The sequence below is a fragment of the Phocoena sinus genome, chromosome 19 (assembly GCF_008692025.1).
Source record: "Phocoena sinus isolate mPhoSin1 chromosome 19, mPhoSin1.pri, whole genome shotgun sequence".
Taxonomy (NCBI): Eukaryota; Metazoa; Chordata; class Mammalia; order Artiodactyla; family Phocoenidae; genus Phocoena; species Phocoena sinus.
The window spans coordinates 25969230-25994434 of record NC_045781.1 but is presented as its reverse complement, the minus strand read 5'-3'; the positions used below and the strand labels follow the sequence as shown (position 1 = coordinate 25994434).

General features: G+C 37.4%; 1 protein-coding gene across 4 annotated transcripts in view; it reads right to left on the bottom strand.

Moving 5' to 3' along the window:
- Positions 1–258: 258 nt before the first annotated feature.
- Positions 259–25205, bottom strand: part of CYLD (CYLD lysine 63 deubiquitinase) — a 62228-nt gene continuing 37281 nt past the window's right edge. For 3 of the 4 annotated variants that reach the window (XM_032612297.1, XM_032612298.1, XM_032612295.1), the window contains 11 exons: positions 22216–22595; positions 21154–21319; positions 19892–20033; positions 18492–18614; positions 15725–15816; positions 14496–14562; positions 9611–9743; positions 8593–8701; positions 7453–7571; positions 6956–7172; positions 259–5299 (listed from right to left, as the gene is read on the bottom strand). In XM_032612297.1, the coding sequence (XP_032468188.1) occupies positions 5115–5299; positions 6956–7172; positions 7453–7571; positions 8593–8701; positions 9611–9743; positions 14496–14562; positions 15725–15816; positions 18492–18614; positions 19892–20033; positions 21154–21319; positions 22216–22595 (1733 nt within the window). In that variant the 3' untranslated portion in view covers positions 259–5114. The remainder of the gene's footprint in view (positions 5300–6955; positions 7173–7452; positions 7572–8592; positions 8702–9610; positions 9744–14495; positions 14563–15724; positions 15817–18491; positions 18615–19891; positions 20034–21153; positions 21320–22215; positions 22596–25205) is intronic. The other variant, XM_032612296.1, reaches the window with a different exon arrangement.

Here is a 25205-nt window from a genome sequence, read left to right as displayed (position 1 = left end):
CAAGAAACTACAAGGGGTCATGATGTCAGGAGGTGACCCAGAGGCCACTGGCATATCTCCCGGAACAGGAAAAGTCTGTAAGGTTTTCTAAAACAATTGTGATGATGGCAGAGACTTGAGGAAGACACAGGTGTGCCCGGTACGGCATTTTCCTAAAGCAATCTTCTTTCCCGGCACCACTGCAAAAACTTACGAAGTTGTACTCAATTCTAGTCTTCCCATAACCCAAAACCCTTCCCCAAAGAAATCAAGGAAAAGGAACCATACAAATTTAATTTTAATGATACAGAAATAGTATATAGTACATTTCTTTCCACAGCTGCACTTCAGTCATCTCTAAAAAATTTAACAAAATTAAGGCTAAATCAGAGCAATCTGATAGTAAAGGGATATTTTATGTGGTTTTATTTTTAAAGAATGTCTTCACAAATATAGAATGTTCATCAGGCCAAAAAAAAAAAAAATGTTGAACGAGATACCAAATATGGGAAATGCAATACAAAATGTGCTCCTTTATACCAATTTCCTAATAACCACGACTTCCCTGGGAGGTTCCAAATGGGATTTTTTTTTTTTTTAATGAATGTTTCTGACAGGATACTATGACTTTCTGAAGTACTATAGGCCATTTTAGAAAATAAAACCAAGGACAGTTGAGTCTCCAACACAATCTCTATTGAAAAAATGAAAAGCAAAAGTGGACAGGGTTTAAAAGTGCAGGAGAATTCCATCTGAGACTGCGATGCCCCCAAGGATGATCCCACCATACCTGGCCTTTCCCCCAACCTGTGTTAGAAAGACTTTAAAATACAGTGAAAATAACTGGCACCACTGACAAGACAGAGAGTCAGGAAAGCAAATGGGGTTCTTGAGTGACCTGCTCCAAATACTGATGTTTATTGTGAACAGGAAGAAGGAATGTCCTTCTTCCCCCCTTTTTCATTATCCTTGGCCATATTTGCTGGTTAGCTTTTTACCACCACTTTCTGACTCAAGAAAGACCCTTCGGCTGTTCCAGGATTTAGAGTAAGATGAAGAGTCTTTTTTCCTCTCTTTTCCCTCCAATAAAGCTTCTGAAAGGAAACTAGACAATGCAGTGCTGACTCCCTGCAGGAAGCCTCGCTCTCTGCAGTCCCAGTCTCTGAGCAGCGACGTAAGCCTGCGAGCAGAGAACCCACCTTCACAGGCTGGGTACCACACCTGGTGGCCTTCCCTCCTCCACCACCCCAACTTGTCTTGGGAAATTCCAGTATTATTTTCACTGAAGGAGAATTGTGGATGTGTTAACATCACTGACCCCTAGAAAAGGTAGTTTTATTTCTTCATTATAAGCCTTAGAGTCCCCCTACGTTAACAAGGACAGTTTACTTTATGACCAGAATCTTCTCATATAGGGTTAAAGTTTTCATTATAAAGTAGCAGCTAGTTAGTTTACATTTTTTTTCTTTAACTTTGCATAAGAATTTTGTTTTTCCATTTCTTTGGTTCCCAGAGCCTCAATTCCCCCTAAAGAAATTAAATGAAATGCAAATAGCCAGGTAAATAACATCCAATACCCTCTTTTAAGTCTTAAGTGTGTTCCAAAGATGGCTAAAACCTCTAGGAAACAGCGGGCTGAGGCATAGATACTAAAATGCATTTCTTATATAAATTCACATGTAAACACAGAGAAACAATACGACAAACATACAATTACCCACGTGAATGTAGAGTAATTAACACAATAACATTCTATGATCACACAATCACATAAGGAGAAGGTATTTGCGAGATCTTTCAGTTCAGTGCTTCCCAAATCTGGCTGATCATCAGGGTCACCTGGTTGGGCCTTTGACATTTCCTAGACCCCATCTGTGAGGAGTCAGATCCAGCATGCATAGCCAGGGACTCAGAAATTTCTTTTTTTCCTATAAAATTCAACAGTCCCACCCTCTTGCTATATAGAGGAGGACACTAAGGCCCAGAGAAGTCAAGACGTTGCCCAAGACTAACAGAGCAAGCGACAGAGAAAGGGCTAGCACCAGCTCTCTTGTCCCCTTGTCCACCACTTTTTCTGTCACACCTCACTGCGTCCCAGAGCTTTCCCCCGACCTGGTACCCTTACACTTAGGCTAAGCAGGCTTTAGTAGACATTCTGTTGTTAGAAGTAGGTGGTAAGCTGCCTGAGGGCAGGGACCATGTCTCATGTTCCTTCTGACACAATCCTAGGTTATAAGTGTCTAAGAAATACTTGTTGGCAGGCAGTCCCTCAGCTAAGGCCTCATTCTGTATTTTCCACTCACATCTCTGTCTGCGATCATCCACATAGATGCAAAATCATCTAGATGGATATCGAGATCCACCTGAGGAGGGCAGTAACGCCTCTGAATTTATGAAGGTGCCATGTTCACACAACAGGAATTTGAACGACTGTGCAAGTTCCATAAGGATTACCATGCCTTCCCCTTGTTCCTGAATTACGTGAATTATGGAAAAAAATAATATTAAATGAACCCATGGGAGAGAAAGAAGTTATTTACCTATGACATTTGGCAAATATGAATTATAAAGATCCTCAGCTAGTCCAGGGAGATGATCCCTAGCAACTGTAACAACTATATTTTATCGAGTTTTGTTACTGTCTCTCTTGGTTTGCAATGTGTATCCCTAGTCTTAAAACATTCTTCTGTGGATGGAGTCAAACTCCTTCATAAAGCTGATAGCGAGGGACTGAACACATTACGGCATGGTTGCTCTCCCTCCCCACCCCACATGTATAAACTCTCACACACACACACACACACACACACACACACACACACTTACACGTGTGTACTTAATGGAGGTGGGGGAACATGACTTGTTTTATAAATAAGATGATTCTACTATATTGCCATCTTGATTGTAGATATGATACGGAAGAAAGGATAACAAAAACATTTGAAAAGCCAACAGGAAAATATTAAAGAAAATTTAAGGCTGAAAAGTAAATAAATCAACAGGCACATGGGCCACTGGTGCCACACAGCCCAGCCCTGCCTGTGCCCACCTGACACACGGGCCTCTGCTGGACCAGGAACAAGACAGGACTGCGGGGGGGCAGGGAAGACACCCAGGGCCGGAAAGGACCCCGCTTCCCCAGGAACCACCACAGCAGGCCCTGCCTCCCTTTACTGGGTACTCCCTCCCCAGCTAATGCTAAAAGAACTGTCAGCATTCTTCAGCTAATGCTTGAAGAGTCTGTCCTTAGAAATCATTTATGGATGAGGCCCCTCACACTTGAAAGCGCCTCCACCCGCCTCAGGACACGGCACAGGCACCCTCACAAGTCCTCTTCAAGTCTTCCGCTGCGAGGGGCCGGGCACGACAGAGCTTCCTCAACTTGTACTTTGTTGTAATTTTTACAGGAAAGGCACTCTCTTCTCTTTTTTAACTGTTAAGTCCAGTCCTACCCAGATATAGAGTCCTAGTCACTCCTCCAGACAGTCTTTTCAAATCACATTGATAAGCTCCTTCATCCATTTCCTCCCCAGCACATACTGATTACACGGTGACTGGACTTCTGGAAGGTTAGGACTGGGTGGGACCGCAGACATCCTGCGTCCCATGCTCCTCACCTGCCCCGGGGTGACAGGGTGGGGTCACCCCCACCCACCGATCTAGGAACCATCTCACCCCCCCACCCAGGCACTGAGCAAGACTTCACGCACAAGTTGCGAACTTCTTCATTCCAAAACTGAAAAAATCACGAGATGAAAGAACTTTTTGTACCTCATTATGATTTATAAAGCTAATAAATATTAGGAAAATGGAATGACAGAACCAAAAAGTAAACGTGACTTGAAAAAGAAACAATTGCAGGGTTTGCAAGGATTCTTTCCCTTTTTTTGGACATTCAATGCTTTATGAAGTCATATGCTAGACACACGACAGCCTCTGCCTTTCCGCGCGGTTGGGAAGTCATTCCAGAGAGACGATGACGCCATACAACACATCCCACGGCACTTACATTTACAGCCTATGCTTCTAGTCTACAACAGACACACACTACGGATATTAGCTACAAAAACATTCATCTTCTACTTATCTAATCAGGAGGAAGGCAAAGCTGCTGCTAACATTTCAGTAAAATATCTGATTCGTAATGGTCATTATCTCAAGGAAAATCAGATGGAATTTAATGCGGGTACTGATCTAAGTTCTGGACAGTCTTATCTAAAATAGTAGAGGTTTAGATATCCAATACATCTCTTCAGGGAAATTTTAATGAGTGATTCTATATGCCAAATTTATTTTCTTATGAACCATATATATTTGTGTAGGAATATATTTATCACCCCAACGCTTTAATAAAACTTACTGTGCCCTGTTGCATACAATAGAGAGCCTTAAAAAACAAGCTGTTAGCTGACAGTTACTACTATGAATGTAGAGCTTCAATTGCTGTATACGCTAATCCTCCAGGAAAACTACATCCAAAATGGACATTTTATGACAAAATCACTCATTTATATCAAAACCAGAACAAATAGAAAACACCACTAAGGGAATTTAAATACTTTTCTGACCACTACTGCAGAAACACAGAAGCTCAGCAGATTTCAGACATGCAGGAATCAGCACTATACAGGGAAGAATTAACAAATCAAACTCAGCACAACTTCAATACCTGGACTGGAAGTAGACTCTTAATAAGACCAAAATATATCCTCCTCAAGGCAACCATCAGCTACAAAGGAAAAATGATTTCATATCCTTGGTCCATAAAGAAGACACATTTATTTACATTCTTAATGGACTAAAAGAGGTTTTAAACTGTCACAATTAAAATTTTATGCTTCCAAAAATATCTTATAATCAATGCACTTAACTTAAAGCTTCAGGTATTAATAACTTCATTTAGGCATCTTAAAAAACCAACACAAACATACTTTCTAGAGTGCAAAATGCTTCTTATTAAATACTTCAGTAACACAAAAGCAATTTGTTTTTAAACGCAGGAATCCTCTTCTGAAGGATCATCACCACAAAGACATCCATTGCCGGCAATGGACGTTGAACAAATCTGCCAGCTCGCGTGAAATGCAACATTAAAATTGTGCATTGGGTTTCTGCACCTGTCCAGATGACCCCGTTTATTTGTACAAACTCATTGTTGGACTCTGGTACATGCACATGTATGCATCACAAAGAAGTCTTCGTGCACATCCTTGGATTCTTCTGGAGTCCAAGGAATGCAGATCTTCTAGAGACATTTTCAAGTACTCTCCTACTTCTGGGCATGGGGTAACCTGAGGAATGTTGAAGCCATTCTGACCACCTATGGAAAAGAGGAAGAGCTGTATTTAGAGCAGTCAAGTTCTAAACCCTTTTGCTGTCCTGCCCCACCAAAGTAATTTTACAATTCCATAATTTAGTTAAGGCTAATTCCTAGGACCTGAAAGACCTTATTTTACTTCTGATTTCTAGAAGTTAAATCCTCTTGTTAACTCCTGACAGTCTCATTTCTTGGTTTCTGAAAGGATTCTGGGACCAACAGTGAATACTATTGATAAAAGGACACATATCCTGAGCAAAGTCCAAAACCTATTTCCCAGGCTTCTCTGTATTCAATCAGGGAATAATGTTACATACACATACGCACACACACTCAACTCTTCACATTCCCAAATCCCTTCCCAGATGCAAGCACCCCTCCCTGTATGCTTTACCATGAGCCTGTCCAGTTTAGGGCAGATCTAGTAAAATGAATACCATTTTATCCTGCTAACTTTAAAATATGTATTTGTGTGATTCTCGCAAGGTTTTGTTCTACATTTCGTTGGACTGAATGAAGATGCTATGAGGCGTGGTCTTAGGGATTCCAGGAAAGGCTTTAGCCTCCCAGTGGCTTTTCTAAAATTGCCTGGAACCCTTGTGCTTTTAAGTTACATGGCTAAATGCAAATTTTAACTGGGGTAAGGACCTGTTTACAGTTGGGGCTGTGCTATATCCCTCAACCGTCTGAGAGCTGAGAAAACGTTGAGAACCCTTGGGGTACAGCTTGGGCATCTGATCAAGAGGCTGCCACAAGATGGCGTCCTAGGTCACCAGAGGGCCACACCAGAAGACTCGGGGTCTGGAGCGTGACAGTGACTAAAGGAAAAATGGGGTATCAGAGAACTGGAGGTACGTGTAAGTCATACTTCACAACCTGGCCTAGGACCAGTCCTAATCTGTAAACTCTATACAGGCAGGGGTACAGCTGTTTTGACAACTGTTTCGTTTTTGAAACCTACTAGAGCCCCAGGCACTTCACACACACTCATTAGGTATTTGTTAAATAATGACTAAACATCCTAGAAAGCAGCCTAGAAGGTGCAGTATATTCCCCACTTAAGGAAGACACATTACACACAGAATAAGCTTATTTTTCCAAAGGAGACATTTACTTCTATTCTTAGCTTTGTCATCTAGAAGACAACAGAAAAAACATAAGCACTGAGGTCAGAAAGACTGAATTAAATAGAAGCTTTGAGACCTTAGGCACCTTAAATCTCAGCTTCAGTAAGAGAAAAATAGGAATCATTCCCATTTTGCAAGGATTTAGGTATAATGACGTAAGGTACCTCCCTGACAGCTTGGCACGTAGGTATTTAGGAAATGGTGACTATGGTACAGAAAATAAGAGAAGCCTGAAAGTCAAAGACGACAAAGCTGAAAATAAAACCTTTCAGCCCTAAAGAAAGAAATTTCCAGTTCATTTTTTTTTTCTTTTTTTCAAAAGACTCTATGCATGTCAAAATATCACAACAATATTATCCCTTCGTTTAGTAGCAGGGCTGTTAATGCATTTCAAGATTTCAGACTACGTCACCAAGATATTCCTGAACGGCTTTTCCCAACACTATTTTATTACTCAGACCAGGCTAGCCCACTATGGTTATCTCACTACAAACTCAAATGTCCCCACACGTAGAAAAGGTCTGGAAAGTACCATCCCGATCAGCCATGCTGTCAAAGAAGAGCCAGGCAGAGTCGTCTTTCCCGTACTTCACAAAAGCGACATAGTGGCTTGTTTCTATGCAGAGGACAGCAAACAACTCCATCTTCTGACGGGGGATGCAGCCGTGTCTCCAATCCCAGTCAGGTAAATCTTTGGGAAGTGACACTGGGTTATATTTATGATTCAGCCTCTTGGGATGAAGGTGGACCTGAAAGGGAACATGAAGAGAATGCCATTAAGAAGCCAAACTCAATGTTTGACGGGAATGAATGCCACTTACTCTAATTGAATACATCCTCACAAAGAGAAACTGAGTACTTGACAGAAGTCCATCAAATCAGCAGAGGAGGCATAAACAATACCATTTAATTATGGAATTTTTAAAGTTAATTATGATTCTGAAAACTTTTCAAAACCTGAAATCTGTTTAAACTACAAATGATTCACTGTTTATTAAGAGAATATCCATTAAGTGAAGTCAAACTTACTTGAGTGTTGCAGGTTTTACAAAACTGCTTGATTTTTCCAGCTGAGATGTCAGGGTCATCGTAGCATTCTCTACACTCATACATTGCGAGCCCTCCACATATCCGGCACTGCCTAGGGGCTGAAAACGTTGGGGGTGGTGGGGAGTTAAGGGGTCTTTAAAAATGCATTCTTTCATTAAAAAGATTAAAAAGAAAAGTTAAGCTTTAAAAAGGATAATGCTCATGGACTCAGTGAAGTCCACCCCTCCCCATCCCCATCAACTTACTGGATTTTCTTGGATTCAGCATATCTTTAAAAACATTTTCTCTGACCAAATGACAATTTTTTAAAAATAATATACTCTAGAGTGTTTCCCCGATAATAAAATTTCTATTGATGAATATGCAAAGATACAAGAGAGTATAAATAAGAAAACCGAAAGCATCTACAATTTCAGTTAGCAAGAGACAACCACTGTCAATACAACTGTGAATTTTCTCAGATTTTATATCTGCACACTCATATAACTCGGCGCACGTGTGTGTGTGTGTGTGTGTAGCTCCTCTTATAGAAAATATCAGCATACTCTCCTTTTCACTTATCATTACATCATGACCACTTTCATATAACATTGGTCTTCAAAAACATGAATTTTAATGGCAGTAGTTTTGTTGTAGAGATACACCATAATTCACTTAACTACTCTCATTAACATATAGAGTGCTTCTAATTTCTTACTCATGAACAATTTACATATGAAATATTGATTTACATGTCTGATTATTTTTTCAGAATAAATTTTTTTTTTTTTTTTTTTGCAGTACACGGGCCTCTCACCGCTTCGGCCTCTCCCGTTGTGGAGCACAGGCTCCGGACGCGCAGGCTCAATGGCCATGGCTCACGGGCCCAGCCGCTCCGCAGCATGTGGGATCTTCCCGGACCGGGGCACGAACCCGTGTCCCCTGCATCGGCAGGCGGACTCTCAACCACTGCGCCACCAGGGAAGCCCCCAGAATAAATTTTAGTGTAGTATTTCCAGGCTCTTCAGATACCAAACTGTCCTTTAGGAAACTCGTATCCTGTTAGACTCACATTCACAATTAACGTGAATGACCTGACAGACTATTTCTGAAAAACAAACAAAAAAATCTTATACTTACTGTCTTCAAGTAAATCTGTTATATTTAATTCCAGAGAAGGAAAAATTTTTTTAAATAGTTTAAAGTCTTTTCCAAATCGAGGCATCTGAATAATCAGACATGATGGTGCCTAAAAAAAAAAACCAGATACATAATTTTAGAATCAAAACGCTGAAAAAAAATTTCCCTGAAATTGTTGATTGTCAAACCAAGCAGTGGTTCCACAATAACATGGATGGCTACTCCGTGTTCACAAATGGGATCCACATGTGAAATGGACTGTGAAGGCAGAGCACCACGGAGCCACAAGCCTCAAGTAGTCCAAGATCTATGGACACGTGGACACGGAAGTCAGGCAGTTCAACAACCTTGGGTCTCAAATAATATGATGACCATGCAGAGTCATCTACTTTGGGTTTATATTTTGAAAAGGCTTTGGAAAAACCTGAAGGACACTATTCCCTATGTTTCAACAAATAAATAATGGTAGCTGTTAAGGTTTTACCAGAACATTCCTTCAGAGATGGATACAATGAAAATGAACCACAAGCATGTACTACTAAGATCATGAAGATACTCAGTAAACAGTAAAAGAAAAGTAATTTAAATCACTTGTTCATTTACAGTAAGTGAATTTTGTTTTTTATTGAAGGAGGAAAAGTAAACATTTTTTTTGATATATTTGGATAATATGCTTGGGTAAAATTTTTAATTGGGTAAAATGTTAAGCTGGGTGAAAGGACAACAACGACGAAAAAACACAAATCTTCTTTGCTTTAAGCTACTTAAAAGTTTTCAAGTTACAAATTAGAATGATATTTTCTATGGCACGAAAAATCTAAAAAGTCCAATCAATTCTAAGGTATTTTCTACATGGACAAAGTTGAAGCATGGCATATTTTTTTTAAATTTGTGTTTTGTTAACAATTTGTGCTCCTAACTGTTCTCAGTGGGTTAAAAGTAATAGTTATAGAAGCTATAGTTGTCTGGAGAACCCTAATGACTTGCATAAAAAATACAATAAGTAATTATCACTAACCTCAGCAAATTTCAGGTTGCTGTTGATAAAAGACCATTCTAATAATTGCTGAATTGTAGGAACTCCAACTTTCTCATTTTTTTCCATAAAAATCTGATAGAAGTAACAATCTTGAACTTTCTGACCTGCTGATCTAAAAATATGCAGAAAAAAGCCAGATAATTTATTTATGAAATGCATCAAAAAGTGAAGTGGTTCCAGAGGCATTTGAGAACAGAAAAACTGTCGAGAACAGAAACCGATGGTGCAACTCTGACCATAAAACCAATGGTCCAACTCTGACACTCAGAACAACAGGGGCAGAGACAATCATTTAGATAAAATAATTAAATGTACTTATGCATAAGACCTTGCAAATGATTTCTTGTTTAAGTTCTCATATTGAAAAGCTGCCTTAGTGATTAGAAGAAAAATAATGCAATAACATCCACAGTCAAGAAGCACTGTGTGAACAATGAAAACCAGAAGCTAACGTCACTTGGTTCAACTTAACCACCGAAGCCAGAAAGGAGCAAACTGCATTTCATGCTTGAAACAGGAAAGTTAATTTGTACATGCCTGAATGGGACAGACCCTAAGAGACCTTCTAGATGCAACTTTTCATTTCTAAAATAAAGGCCCTGATATCTGGGGAAGGATAATCCTTCCCAGTAACTCAAAATCAGAGCCAGGTATAAAACCCAGGTGTCCTAACAACTGCTTACTATTCTTTGCACTAAAGCATGCTGTCTCTTTAGATGGTCACTCACTTATTCAACAAACACCAAGTTAGGGCCCACTATATGCCAATCACAGTGTTACCCTTATATTGAACATTTTCCCTTCTAAATATTTTACTTCAGAATGCATGAAAATTCAAGACTAACTCTACTAAAAGAATCAATAATCTTTCAATTTACTATTTACCCTTTTTAGCAGAATTTCTGCATATAGAATCAGACTGTTTACAATTAGATTTATAAGTACAGTTCAAGATTTTGAGGGAAAAATATTAACATAGTTTTTCACAATAAAATCTCAGCTATTGAGAGGCCAACCTCAGAAACCCTCAGTTTCCCAAAGCAACTTATAGCCTGAAATAAACACAACTTATTTGGTAACAAAGCAAAGATTCTTGAGAAGCTACAACAAAAAAAGAAAAAAATGATAACCAAAAAACCTGAAGGTTATGCTGTACCAATATTTTAATTGGTTACTGATGACAATAAAAGGCCAGCATTTTTCTGGCCTAAAAGCAAAAAAGCATTACCAAAAAAAGCCATTAAAAAAAGCCAAAAAGCATTAAAAAAAATTAATAGGTAACAGAAAAAATAAGACTGGAAACTAAGAAAGCAGAAAGTAGTAGAGGTCAGTAGTTGCAAAAATTAGAAATAATAATAGTGATGGGGGAGGGGGATTGTGGTTGGAGGGAGCATGGAGTGGCAAACACGAGAGATGGGAACCAGAAATGAGGATGTAATACCAAAAGCTTTGGGATACTGGGACAGAAAAACTGGAGGCGGTGAGGGGGGCAGCAACCACTCAAACCTCATACTAAAGTTTTAGAAGGTTAATATCCTAGGGTAATTAGCTGGGCATTAAGACACACATATAAAAGAATCACAACAAAACTGGTGCTGTTGTACAAAACCATGAAATTTACATTGCTGTTTATCACCAAAAACATCTAAGAGCAGAAGGGTACAAATGTTGTATTAACCTTAAAAGAAAACAGACGTCTACAGAGAAGATGAAAGTATCCATGGGTTTGCATAATATTGGTCTATCTACCTTTGTAACACAGACCATAATGGGTAGTCAACTAAAACTTTTTACAGATTCTGGATTATCTAGTACTATGGAATATAGCATATCCACGTAATAAGAATCACCAGTTCTATTGTTCTATAATGAGAGGTACTCAGTAATACAACCTGAATATTCCCTTGTATCTGCTTCCTGATGCTGATCTTATTCCATTATTTTTCTTGTAATGCTTTACCTCCATCCATTAGCCTCTCGCATTAGTGGCTATGACTTTAGCTTCACCTTAGCACCCCATACACAGTCATTATTATTACTACTACCATCGTTGTTATTGTTTTTAAGTATGAAGGCTTGACTTACCCACATTTACCAATTTCTTGCTTGGCTTTCTTGTTTCTTGCATACCACTCCTTTATTCTAAATTCAGTTTTATGTTATTAAAGTACACCCTGTCATAAGTCTCTGACTGGTAATTTAGTCTTGGTTCTTCCAGCTCAGGAATTTTGTGCATCTTTATTCTTAGAAATTAAGTCTGTCAAAAATTCCAAAAAATCTTCAGCTATTATCTCTTGAAATATTGCTTCTTCCCTATTCTCTCTAGTGTCTCCTCCTACAATGACAATTAGAATTTGTCTTCCATGTCTCTTATCTCCTCTTTCTTGTTTTCTAACTCTTTATCGCTTTGGGCTACATTCTGGGTAATTTCTTCAGATCTATCTTTCAAGTAAGCAATTCTCTCTTTAGCTGTGCATACTGCATTCAGTGAGGTACCCTCTCCCAGCCATATATACATATATGGCTATATATATATAACTACATATATAGTTTTTTATTCTATTTTGGGGAGTTTTATTTTTGTTTATTTTTCTTTGTTATCAAATCTGCATTTATCCTCCATAGGTATCTAAGTTCTTCTTTTTTCTCTTAAGCTATTTAAGAATATTCATATTAAGAATATCATTTTAGAATAGTCTCTTTTAGACTACTTTACTATTTCAAGGTTTTAAGGTACTTATCCTCCTATTTGTTGCATCAGCTGACGCTCCCTCAGTCAGGAAGACAGGCTCATGGAGGGGAAGAACGACACTTGGGAAAAAACTGCTAACTTTTAAAGTATTTTTTTAAAAATCTTTTTATAATCTTCAAACTAGTGATTCTCAATATGAAGAGGCTGCTGAATGGGGAGGAGAGGCAGAGCTTCCCAGGGCCCTCTTCAAACTCCACAAGACCTTCAGACACTGAGACATATTCCTATATGTGACTGACCCTTCTTCACCCACTCTGAGAATCACTGCAGTATTCATCCTATGTACATCCTGTGCACTGCAGTATTCATCCTATGTAACACACCAGGAGTGTATTACAACCCAAGGTGTGTTGGGCTATGCAAAAAAAGAATGAAAACTGTTTTAATCATCTGAAATTTATCTCTTCAAGATGAAAAACAGAAGTGATTTTTTTCCTCCCAAATTGCCTGGCAGATTTCCTACATCATGTATTCAATATATATTTCCTTCCTCCTTTGTGTTTGAAGGTCGACTTATAAAATACTGAACTACCACATATAGTTAATTCTATATCTGGGCTTTCTATTCAATTCTATCTATTCAATTTCTAATTGTATACCAGTATCACACGGTTTTAAGTGTCTGTTGTTTTGTCTTTATAGCTTATAATAGAGTTCTTAAAAAAAAAAAACTGCAATGTTTTCACCCATTTCATCTTGTAGAGAATTCTAAAATCATTTTACTAAGTTCCAAAGGAAAAAAAAAAAAGTTAAGATCTTGATTATGTACAAGTTATTTTGTAAACATTAACATCCTTAAGTTATTTAATCTTCCTACCTGGAACACAATCTTTCTCACTAATTAGTTAAATCACCTTTTAGCTCTGTGCAAGTCTTTAAAAACCTATCTCAGTAAAATTGATTTCTTAGCATTTTATACTTTCATGAAGTATGAAATTATCTCTTTTTCATATTTGCTAGTGGGGATACCAGAATATGACTGATTTCTCCATGGTTTTTTCCTGCATGGTCAAATTACAAATTCTTGCGTTAATACTAGTAGTTTCTAAACAATTCTCTAGGATTTTCTGGGTATACATACAGCTATGACCTTATTTGAATAGATAATAAATATATCCTATCTTATTTCATTAGCTAGAACTTCCAAAATAATATCAAACTATAACTTCAGTACTGTCCACCCTTCCCTCCATCCTTCTTACTCATCAATTTGACACTGGCATCAAAGAACATCACTTAAGACACTGAGATGAGTAAGAATACTTGTCCGTAATTAGGTTTTAGGGAAGTAAATAGTATATAAGCAAGATTTTTCAACAAAGAAACCCAGACTAAAATGTAAAAAGGCCCAGCATTCAATCTGGAAAGTTCATCAATTTAGAACATCTCACTAAGAACTTCACTGTATTAGATTCAAGGCTTTCATTGAAGATGGGGGGAAAAAAGACCAAGTTATAAAACTGAGAACAAGAGAGCTAATTTAGGGCTAAATTAATGCTTTGACTAATGGGTAGTCAAAAACAGTGCTCCCACGGTGTTTGATAGAGTTTGAATAATATTCTCTTAAAAGGATTCATTAATTTAAATTACAAAAATATTTACAGGGCTTCCCTGGTGGCGCAGTGGTTGAGAGTCCGCCTGCCGATGCAGGGGACACGGGTTCGTGCCCCGGTACGGGCAGATCCCACATGCGGTGGAGCGGCTGGGCCCGTGAGCCATGGCCACTGGGCCTGAGTGTCCAGAGCCTGCGCTCCGCAACAGGAGAGGCCACAACAGTGAGAGGCCCGCATACCGCGAAAAAAAAAAAAAAATATATATATATATATATATATTTATATACAGTTTTATAAGAAAACGATTTGCAATAGTGCTTATTACTGGGGTTAAAATTAAAAGCACAAATTGACACTGGATTTGTTCCTCAAGTTAAGTATGATACTATGGCAAAGATAATGATTTAAATTAATTTGCATTGCAGGAACCTAACATATTGAGATCCCTAAATACATACAATATTAAGTAATCATTAAGGAAATCATTTCTACTGAATGATGGCAGTGGAAATGAGGACTGTCTACTTTTTCCAATGCTTCTGTAACAGTTTAAAATTACCTTATCTTTAACAATGGTTCTACCCTTAAAATATGATGAAACAGAATATTCAAGAATTCTTCAGGATCTAGGAGAAAATAAAAAATCAAATAAGTCACAGACAAGATTTTTAAATCATTCTATCTTTTCTTTATAACACTCATATTCCTATACAGAATTCAATTTCATAATCAATATTATTTCCATTAAAAGCATAGTTCTCAAGTTTTCCTAACAAACTACAAAGGATATTTAAATGATATGATAAAGTATTACGTGACAATTTTGTTATAACTTTATTATATTTCAAAGGGTATAATAATTCACATATAGGGAAATAATTTTAATTTCTTTGGGAGGGGCTTAAGATAAGTGTAATAAAACCTGATGTATGATCTTATCTTTCCTGTTATTTAAATAATTATCAAGTCTGTAACTATTATAGCTAGTATGCTGTTAATACAGTCAAAGTCAGGAGTTGAATCTCTGAGTAAATTCATTAGCTATGAATAGATTAAAACACTGTCTCTGACCATAAACTTAATCCTAATCAGCCATTTGTAACTCCCTTTATAACAAGGAAAGCGAAGTGAGAAATGTGGATGACTCAGTGCAACACTTCACCCCTGAAAAGAAAACAACTCCAAATATCATCGCTGGACGGAAAGATCTCCTTATTTATTCATAATATACTAAAACCAGCCAGCTTCTTAAAGGGGTTCATTATTCCACATATCACTCACTTTTAGAAGAGAGAAAGCATTTACAAAAAGAAAATTGTACATCACATAGAAAAAAATTGTATTCTAAAATATAATCCCCAAAACTACACAGATATAACATTTCAGCCAACTATTTAGCATTTATGCTTTCAAGTTATTTTTAATGCCTATCCTATAAATTAAAACAGTCACCTTGGGCTTCCCTGGTGGCGCAGTGGTTGAGAATCTGCCTGCTAATGCAGGGGACACGGGTTCGAGCCCTGGTCGGGGAGGATCCCACATGCCGTGGAGCAACTAGGCCTGTTAGCCACAACTACTGAGCCTGCGCGTCTGGAGCCTGTGCTCCGCAACAAGAGAGACCGCGATAGTGAGAGGCCCGCGCACCGCGATGAAGAGTGGCCCCCGCTTGCCACAACTAGAGAAAGCCCTCGCACAGAAACGAAGACCCAACACAGCAAAAATTAATTAATTAATTAATAAACTCCTACCCCCAACATCTTCTTTAAAAAAAAAAAAAAAAAAAGTCACCTTTTTCTTCAGAGGTAAATCCTGATGCAGCCTCAACTTTTTCAAGTATTTTCCTCAGTTTCATAATCTTTGTTGCACATACATATCCATATCTATGTTAGTAAAAAACTATTAATATTAGCAAATATATTAAATTAATATAACACATTTTTTATTGAAGGACAGCTGGCTTACAATGAACATAACACATTTTGATAATCAAATATTTCTTATGTAACTCCAGTGTGTCATAAATTAGTAAGCTTAATAAGTATTTCAGAAAATACAATTATAAGCTTCTTCTTGAGGTTTGAAAATTTTTAAATCTATTGTCAGAATTATCTCAGACACTATGATAACCTAAAAATAACTATCATATACTAATAAAAGAAAAAATATTTTTCATTTATGATGACTTTTTTAATACTTAAGGAATTAAAACATGTATTTTACAAAACAGGATATACAATTTTGAGAGAGAATCCTTTTAATGTTGTACTAAAGGATGAAATAGCTACCAAGGGGGATGGAAAAGGGCAGTGATAAGAAACTGAAATTCTAAAATCTGCAATCAAACCAGTCATCATAACTGTGACACTTTCTCTTATCTTTCTCTGAATACAGGATACATTCAATAAGCTTCCTGTCAATCCTTGACAAAATTCTAATTCTAAAAATGGCTTCAGAAGACAGCTTAGAGGCCACCATGGGCTTCATAAGAGCAAGTCAGAACCACCTAATCTTATATCTATTTTTCATATCGGCTGTCCACTCACTCATTAGCTCTTTGCAGCCAACATATATTGAGCATCTACCACTTACATAGTAATCTAACCTTTCAGTCACTGGGAATACAAAAATGAATAAGGTGAAAAATCAGGGTCTCTGCCTGCGAGAAGCTTGAAATGGAGAAAGCACGTGTTTCAGTACCAAGTAAAACCAGTCAGCTATAATCTAGATATGACTGCTACAGACACAGGGAATCTTGATCAAAACAGGGCATCTGACAAGCTTCTTGCTGTGGACAGGGTGACAAAGTCTGACGAACCATGATTCTTGACTGGTTGGACAACAGTATTCAAAGAACGTTTATTAACGGACTTATGGTGTTTTGGAAGGAAAGAAGGAAGTGGTAACATGCCTTAGAGTTTTGGATTTAATCTGTCTTGTTCTAGTATCAATCACTTGGGGGGAAAATAGACAGTATGTTTAAATTTTGCATTTATACAAATATAATACAAAATAACTGATGTAAAACTCAAGATTCATAATTATCTTAAGGGGGTAAAAACTACAGTTATTTTCATCATTACAGAATTCAAAGAAAACAAAAGATACAAGTGGGAAATTTATTCACCTATAATATACTTTCCTAGTCATGTTATATAGTAGGTCATTCCAAATGCTCATTAAATTTCAGTGTTCTGCATTTTGGGGTCAAAATCTTATATCAAACTATTTTTTATTTTAATTGTTAAATAATAAAAGTATGTCACAAAATTTAAATTTATCTTAATATGGACTTTAAATTACATAGTTTGCTCCCTATATTCCTAAAAGAACAGATTTGTTTTGTGATCTATGGCCCTGACTCTTCATAGTTTAAATTTTACACTGTGACATTATCACACAATCCTCCTACCACTTAACAAAAGTCCTTACTAGATGTCTTGTACTTATACCATTACAAATTGCTTCCTGTGGCCAAAGAAAGACATACTTATAATTCTTAAACTAGGAGATAACCAAAAACATCACCTTTTTAAGAGAAGTGGAGGGAGGCCTAAATATCTTCCTTTAACCAAGAAATGTGTTAATAAATACATCTTATTTATTTCTAACTATTTCTAACTATTAAATACTTGCTACTCTATAAATAAAAATTTCCCTTGCTGCTATTCATTCAGATAAAATTAAGTTTAAGAAGCCAGATCATACCGATTAAACTAATAAGCATGATTACATTAGGGGTAGTATTGAAGATAAGAATCCCAAATACCTTATATCAGCTTTTATAAACCTACTGTAATTGCTGAATTGTAGTACACTCTACCAAAATGGTTTAATCACTTCATGGCATACACTATGTGCTACACTTTGGCCAGATTTAAAATGTTAAAGAAGTAAAGACAGTACAACGGGACTTCCCTGGTGGTGCAGTGGTTAAGAATCCTCCTGCCAATGCAGGGGACACAGGTTCGATCTTCCCATCCGGGAAGATCCCACATGCCACGGAGCAACTAAGCCCGTGCGCCACAACTACTGAGCCTGTGGCTCTAGAGCCGGCGAGCCATAACTACTGAGCCCGCGCACTGAAACCACAGAAGCCCGTGTGCCCTAGAGCCCGTGCGCTGCAACTGCTGAGCCCACACCCCGCAACTACTGAAGCCCGTGCACCTAGAGCCTGTGCTCCGCAACAAGAGAAGCCACCGCAATGAGAAGCCCGTGCACCGCAACAAAGAGTAGTCCCTGCTCACCACAACTAGAGAAAGCCTGTGTGCAGCAATGAAGACCCAACGCAGCCAAAAAATAATTAAATAAATAAATAAAATAAAAATTAAAAAATAAATAAATAAAAGTAGCAACAAAGACTGAACAGAAATCTTCTTAAAAAAAAAAAAAAAGACAATACAAGGACCGAAAGTTAAAAAAGGTGTTAATACATCATCGAGCGAACTAATTCTCTCCCATTTCTCATTAAAGACAAGCAGGGAATAAATTAATTACTGTACCAAAAAACAGCACCTAGGATACCACCTAAAGGCAAAAATAACTATCTTCTACTTACATTCTCAGAGGATTAACGATTTCTGTCCTCAGCAGCTCTTGAGTTTCACTATAATATTCTACATCATTCTTTTCTTTGGGTCTAAGTAACACAGTGTCCAGAACAGAACTAAAAGCAAACAAGCTGCAAAATAAAAAGAATATTTTTCCTCATGCTGTAAATGTACTAATTTTTGAGAAACCCATACTAAAAAGAATATGAAGTGAAAAATCACAAACTCTGGAGAACAAATAACATACAAATTAGTGTTTTTTATTAATACAGGTAACCAAGACCCCTGTCAAGGTTCCCATGGTTCAATCATCAGGGCCTAGAGATCCTTAAGGAGAATACTAATATCAGGAAGGCAAACTATAGATTGACAGTGTTAAAGGATTAAAAATACGCCTTCAGTACACTGGAAAACTTCTTTGCAAAAGCTGAAAGAAGGCCTACAAATCTGAGTCAAACTACAACAGAGGAGAAAGTTTGGAAACTAATTTCCCAAGGCAAACACATAGCCAATATGTAACCCACTCTAGATATTATACTTCTCTCTCTCCACAGCCCTTTGCAGAAATCTGAATTCCTTTAAATGTCAAAATCACTTATGACTAACAGCAGTGACTTGCTGATATCAAAGAAAAAGAAAATTTGGCTAAACAGATTTTTATCAGAAAATCTGAAGAATATTACATCAATTCTTGCTTTTGTCAACACCTCTGAGAGACAAAGTATTCTGCCCCAAAAATGGCCCACCACTTTTATTCTTCTCCCTTGTCTTTAAAATTTTAACATCCCATTAACTTCCTAATTCTTACAACGTGGCTGTACAGAGCTGGCAGGTTATGCTCAGTTTAACTGGCGATGTTCTTGGTTCAAGCTTCAGAGTGTAACAATTCTTGCCATGTTAAATTGTTCTACTTTGGAACAAACTACGTATACGAGGGCAACTGTGATTCTACTGAAAATACTTCTTTAAAATAAAGTAGTTTTATGATTGCCTCTGCCTAGTAAAACAAACACACAAGCCAGTCAATGGCTTATGACAAGTTATTTGATTTGTGCACAAAGATCCTGTACTTATTCTCTTCAGTCCTATGATTTCCCACATACCCTCAGAATATCTGTACCACCTGTAACACTATCATTCACCTCTTATCCATCATTCACTGCATTATTTTTTATATTAATTTTTTGGATACAGACACATAAGGCAACATTCAGTAGCTTCCAAGGAGTATATAGTGAAATACAAATCTCCCTTTCTCTCCTGAACCCCAGCCCCCAGTTTCTCCACTCAGAGGCAATTAGCAGTTTCTTTCTCTCTCTCTTTCTCTCTCTCTCCGACACACACACAAAGAAACACACACACCTGCCCCCATGGCACTCTATTCCTACTGCATTAATTTTAAACTTACCAGAATAAGGTTGAGTCTAAGTAACAAGAATTGTAATGACCCTGGATACCTTTCTTCTTTCCAATCATTATCTCTAAACCTTCTTTTTCCATTTTTGGTGGAGTATTTTCTTCTACTACTTCACTTAAGTAGCCTCCAAATGCTGCAAAGATAAAGATAAAAATGAAAATAATTCTTTTAAACTATTATAGCTACGTATTCCCATACATATTTCTTCACTTAAAAATATCTTTTGGGGGCTTCCCTGGTGGCGCAGTGGTTGGGAGTCTGCCTGCCGATCCCACATGCCGCGGAGCGGCTGGGCCCGTGAGCCATGGCCGCTGAGCCTGCGTGTCCGGAGCCTGTGCTCCGCAACGGGAGAGGCCACAAACAGTGAGAGGCCCGCGTACCACAAAAAAAAAAAAAAAAAAAAAAAAACTTTTTGTATTTTGATGCACAATTTATTACCCAACTCAAAACTAAGTTAAAGGTAGGTTTTGGTTAATTGTTATTCAGCTTGGCTTATAAAAAAATGTTAATGTTCGTTTTCAACCTTACTTCCTCCACAATTTAAAAAACATTTTAGAGTATTAAGTAACGTAAAAAAGCATCTGCCAAGTAAAATATTTTGTTCCCCAGATATCTTATTTGTCTGAAGATGTTCCATTTTCAAATTGGAAAAGAAAACAAAAAGTTCCAAAGCACTACTTCACCTGTAAGAAAAATTGTTTTTCATAAAGATGGTTTTCCTATTTATACCTGTTTAACCCTCAAGATGTTTCACCACGATTATCCAAAACTGGAAAGGAACAGTATCAGGAAACTGCCACCTGCTATAAGTGATGAGATCTGTCGCTCATCAAGCAATTAAAACTACTTCTTAAAATAATGCTGACTTCTTGATAAGACATGCTTATTGATGTACTTGAACAATACAGAGAGGAAAATCAGTGCCATAACGAAGGCCACATTTCAATCTCTACTTCCTGGGTTGTTGAAAATTAAATGTCTGTAATCAACAGGAAGGGGAAAATAAATCCCACTATTTCTCAATTTTTAAATCTCAAGCATGGTTTCCTGGCTAATACTTTTTCTAAATGTCCCCTCTTAGGACAACTGTAACTTTCTCATGCACCAAGTAATAATATTTTTCTGATTTAAAAGCTTGATGAACACTGGCAGGAAAGAAAGAAACACTGTTTACTACCAACTACTGCAAAATGACACGAGGTTAGAGCTAGAGTCATTCCAGATTGATGAATAAATGAAAGGCACACAAATACCTAAAGAGTTACAGCGTTCGATCTGATTGGAAACTGGCTGCAGGGACGCAAACCTAGAGTCTGGCCGGCAGCTCTTCAGTTTAACAAACAGTGCCTTCTTCAGGGCACAGGTGAAATACCGAGTACCCCTAAAGGTTCCATCTGTACAGCCTGCACACTCGTCTTCCTGAAAAAGAAAGAAAAAAAAAAAGCTTAAACATGCATTATTCTCCATCTTGCAAAGATGGTATACAAAGAACTAAGACTTGTTTCAAGTTTACCCTTTCTTAGAATTCTGCTGTCACACCTGTACTGAGAACTCCATCAGGAAAAAGGGACTGACTAATCAGTGTTTCAGCCCACAGCTGACGATTTGAGAAATTAATGCCTTATTCCAGCATAAAATCCTCAATGTATTTCCCTTCAGAATACATGTTAAACCCTCCCTGGTTAACTGACTTCCCTGCATCATTTCCAAAAGCATTAAAACTAGTGGGGACACGAGGCCAGAAGGGGCTGTTTATTTTAACAACCCAATGAGAAAAATAGCATTCACTGGCCTGTAAACCAACAAATAAAAAAGCAAGAAATATATTTAAATAAAAGCTAAATGTACTCAAATTCTCTTTCTGATTATGAAATGTCAAACAATTATGCTTTCTAATCTCCAAAATCTTTCCCTCTACCAAAGATCTCAAAAGGTCACTAAAAATGGTGATTAATCTTAAAGTCAATGATAGAAATATTAGAACTGATTGCAGGAGGGAGGCTAAAAAAAAAAAGAAAAACTGATAACAGTTTGCTTTCCTTACTGCATTCTGTTTAATATAATGAGCCTAAACATATTAGCCTAAAAGTCTACTTTCATTCCTTGAACATAGATCAACTAACATTAAGAATAAGTGGATCAGACGCTTAATGGGTGGCAAAGGATGTCAGGCAGCGTGGTAATAAAATTTTTTTTTCTCTAGTGATGGCTTTGTGGATAAATAAAATATTTCACCAAAAAGCAAAGAATAGGGAAAGATCTGTACAAAACCCCAGACAGAAAAGAAATGCAATTTTTAGGTGAAATTAAATTACCAGTTCCAGTCCAGCCAGTACTTCATTGAGTCCTGGCGGCTGACCAATCCAACGGATTACCCCATAGAAAGGAGGATTCTCTTTAACCTCGGCCAGCGAGCCCACTTCCAGGCCGTGTGAGTTACCAGAAGATACGGCCAAGGGTGGACTCTCCTGCACAGGTGCATTGTTTAGCTCTCCCATCACAGACTGAACTGACAGAGAGAGCGGACTGTGGCTAATACTTCCATTGGTGTTGGGCATCTTTGTCAGACTAAATGGTAAAGAATGAAATCTGTTCTCGCTGGATAGTGAGTTCATGGAAGGAGGTTGCAGTGGTGGTGAAGCGTGTCCAAAGTCTGGAGAGATCTCCGTAAGCGATTTTGCAGGGTCTTCAGCAACTATAAGAAATTATTCTTAATTAGAGAAATTTATTCAAGAATATTAAATATGCCATACCTCTCTAAAGATTAATATATACATAAGCCCAACTGCCCACCTGACCTCTTCTAGTATGATTCTTACTACCTCCAAGTCAGTGTTCTTGATTCACATCCCCACCTCCAAATTTTTCTTCTTCAGTAAATGGCACCCAATTATTCAAACCAATAAAATATGTTATTGATTGGAATTGCATAGGTTATATTCTTTGTCCAAAATACAATTAAGTTACAAAAACCAATACAAAAAAGAGAGCAAAAAATTTAAGAAAGATGCTTCTAAATAACAAATGAATCAAAGAAGAAATGATAATGTAAATTTTTAAAATAAAGAAAAAAACACTTGAACACAACTAAAGTAATACTTATAAAAGAAATGTATAGTTCATTTTAGAAAAAAAGGAAAGGTAATTAATAAACTCAGCATACAACTTAGCAAGTTAGAAAAACAACAGAATAACCCCCCCAAAAGTAGTCAAGAGGAAAGAACACAAAAACAGAAATTAATGAAAGAGAAAACAAACATCCAATAAAAAGAACCAAAGCCAAAAGCTATTTCATTAAAACAACTAATACAGTTGCCAGGCAGGTACTGCAAATCAGTGTGGAAAGAACAAACTTCTTAATAAACGGCGTTGAGATAATCAACTATCCATATTTTTAAAAAATTAAATTGGACTCCTCTGTCACACTCTACACAAAAACAATTTCCAGATGTCTTAAAGAAAAATATCAAAGGCAAACCTACAAATTTTGCAAGAGAATATAGAAGAATGTTCTTTATGACTTTAGGGTAGAGAGAAATATCTTAAACATGAGTATACAAACCAAAAAGGAAAAGACTGACAAATATGACCACATTAAAATTAAGAGCTACTTGTCCATTAAAAGGCATCATAGCAAGAGTAGAAATATGAGCCACAAACAAGGAGAAAATACTTGTAATCCTTATTTCTGACAAAGGATTAGAATTTGAAAAAGGTCTATAAATCAATCTTTTTAAAAGACCAGAAAAAAATAGAAAAATAAATGGGCAAAAGACTTGAAAAGGGAGCTCACAGAAAAAGAAACCTAAATCACCAACAAATCAATGAAAAGGTTCTTGCCCTCACCAGTAAATACATAAAAGAAAGTCAAAATCAACATGAGAGAGCATTTCAAAAGGTAAAGGTCTTAGAACATTAACTGCTGGTGAGGATGAGGAGTCAATGATACCCTTACACAAAGCCGATGGGAGTGTGAAGTGGTATTAACTATTCCAGGAAACAGTTTGGCATTATTTAGTAAAGGAAAGATGTGCATATCCCATATACATCTAGTAATTCCACTCCTAGGTACATACCCTAGGCATGGGTAAGAATGTTAATAGCAGAGCTGTTAATAATAGCAAGAAAATAAAACCAATTCAAATGTCCATCAGTGGTCGAATGGATAGTTACATTGTGGTATATTTAAATACCATATTTCACAGAAATGGAATGGAACGCAATGCTATACAGCAACGAAAACAAATAAATCATCACATACTACAACCTGGATGAATCTAGAAACATAATGTTGAGGGAGGAAATTACACAATATACATACAGTCTGATTCCTTGTATATAAAGCTCAAAACCATGCAGAACTAACAGTATGCTGTTTAGATGGACAAACTCATAAAGCGATAATGAAAACCAAGAGAGTGATAAACACTAAATTAAAGATGATGGTAGCTCAGAGGAGAGTGAAAAGAACAACACCAGGAAGAAGCGCTGAGGGGATTTCAAAGGGAATGATAATGTTCTTTGCCTTAAAGTGAGTAGTGACTCCATAGGTGTTCACTGTACTTTATACCTTATCCATTTAAGATTCTTTACTGATGATATTTAATCTAAAATTTTTTTTTTATTATTTTCTTTCCCAAACCCTCAACCCCTGCAAGCCCAACACTCAGTTCCACAGAGCAAGATCTGTTGATTCTACTTCCAAAATATACCTCAAATTTGTCCACCCCTCTTACCCTCTACCATCATCTCCCCAGTCAAAGCCACCATCATCTTTCACCCTGCAACCAGTCTCTTACCTGGACTCTCTGTCCCTCTTCTCGCCCCCCTCCAGTCTAATTACCATACCACAACTAGTGAGATCTTTTTAAAGTTTAAAGATCTTACGTGATCTTGTATCATTCCCTTGTTTAAAACCTTCAATGGCTTTCCAGTACCTTACAATAAATACTAAATTTCTTACCAACACTTACTAGGTCCTAAATGATCTGGCTCCTACCTACCCCTCCAAACTCATTTCATACAGCTCTTTTCCTTGCTTACTCTGCTGCAGCCACTCTGGCCTACTTCCTGTTCCCCAAATATAATTTCTCACCTCAGGACCTCTGCCTTTACTATTTCCTCTGCCTAGAATGCTCTTCTCAAGCTCTCTTTCTGGAAGTTTCATTCACATCATCCAGATCTCAACATAAATATCATTTCCTCAAAGACTCTTTTCCAAACCACCTCTGGAGCCAGCTTCCCACCAGCTGCTATCACCTTGTTCATTTCCTTCAATGCACATGTCACAGTTACCTTGTCTGTC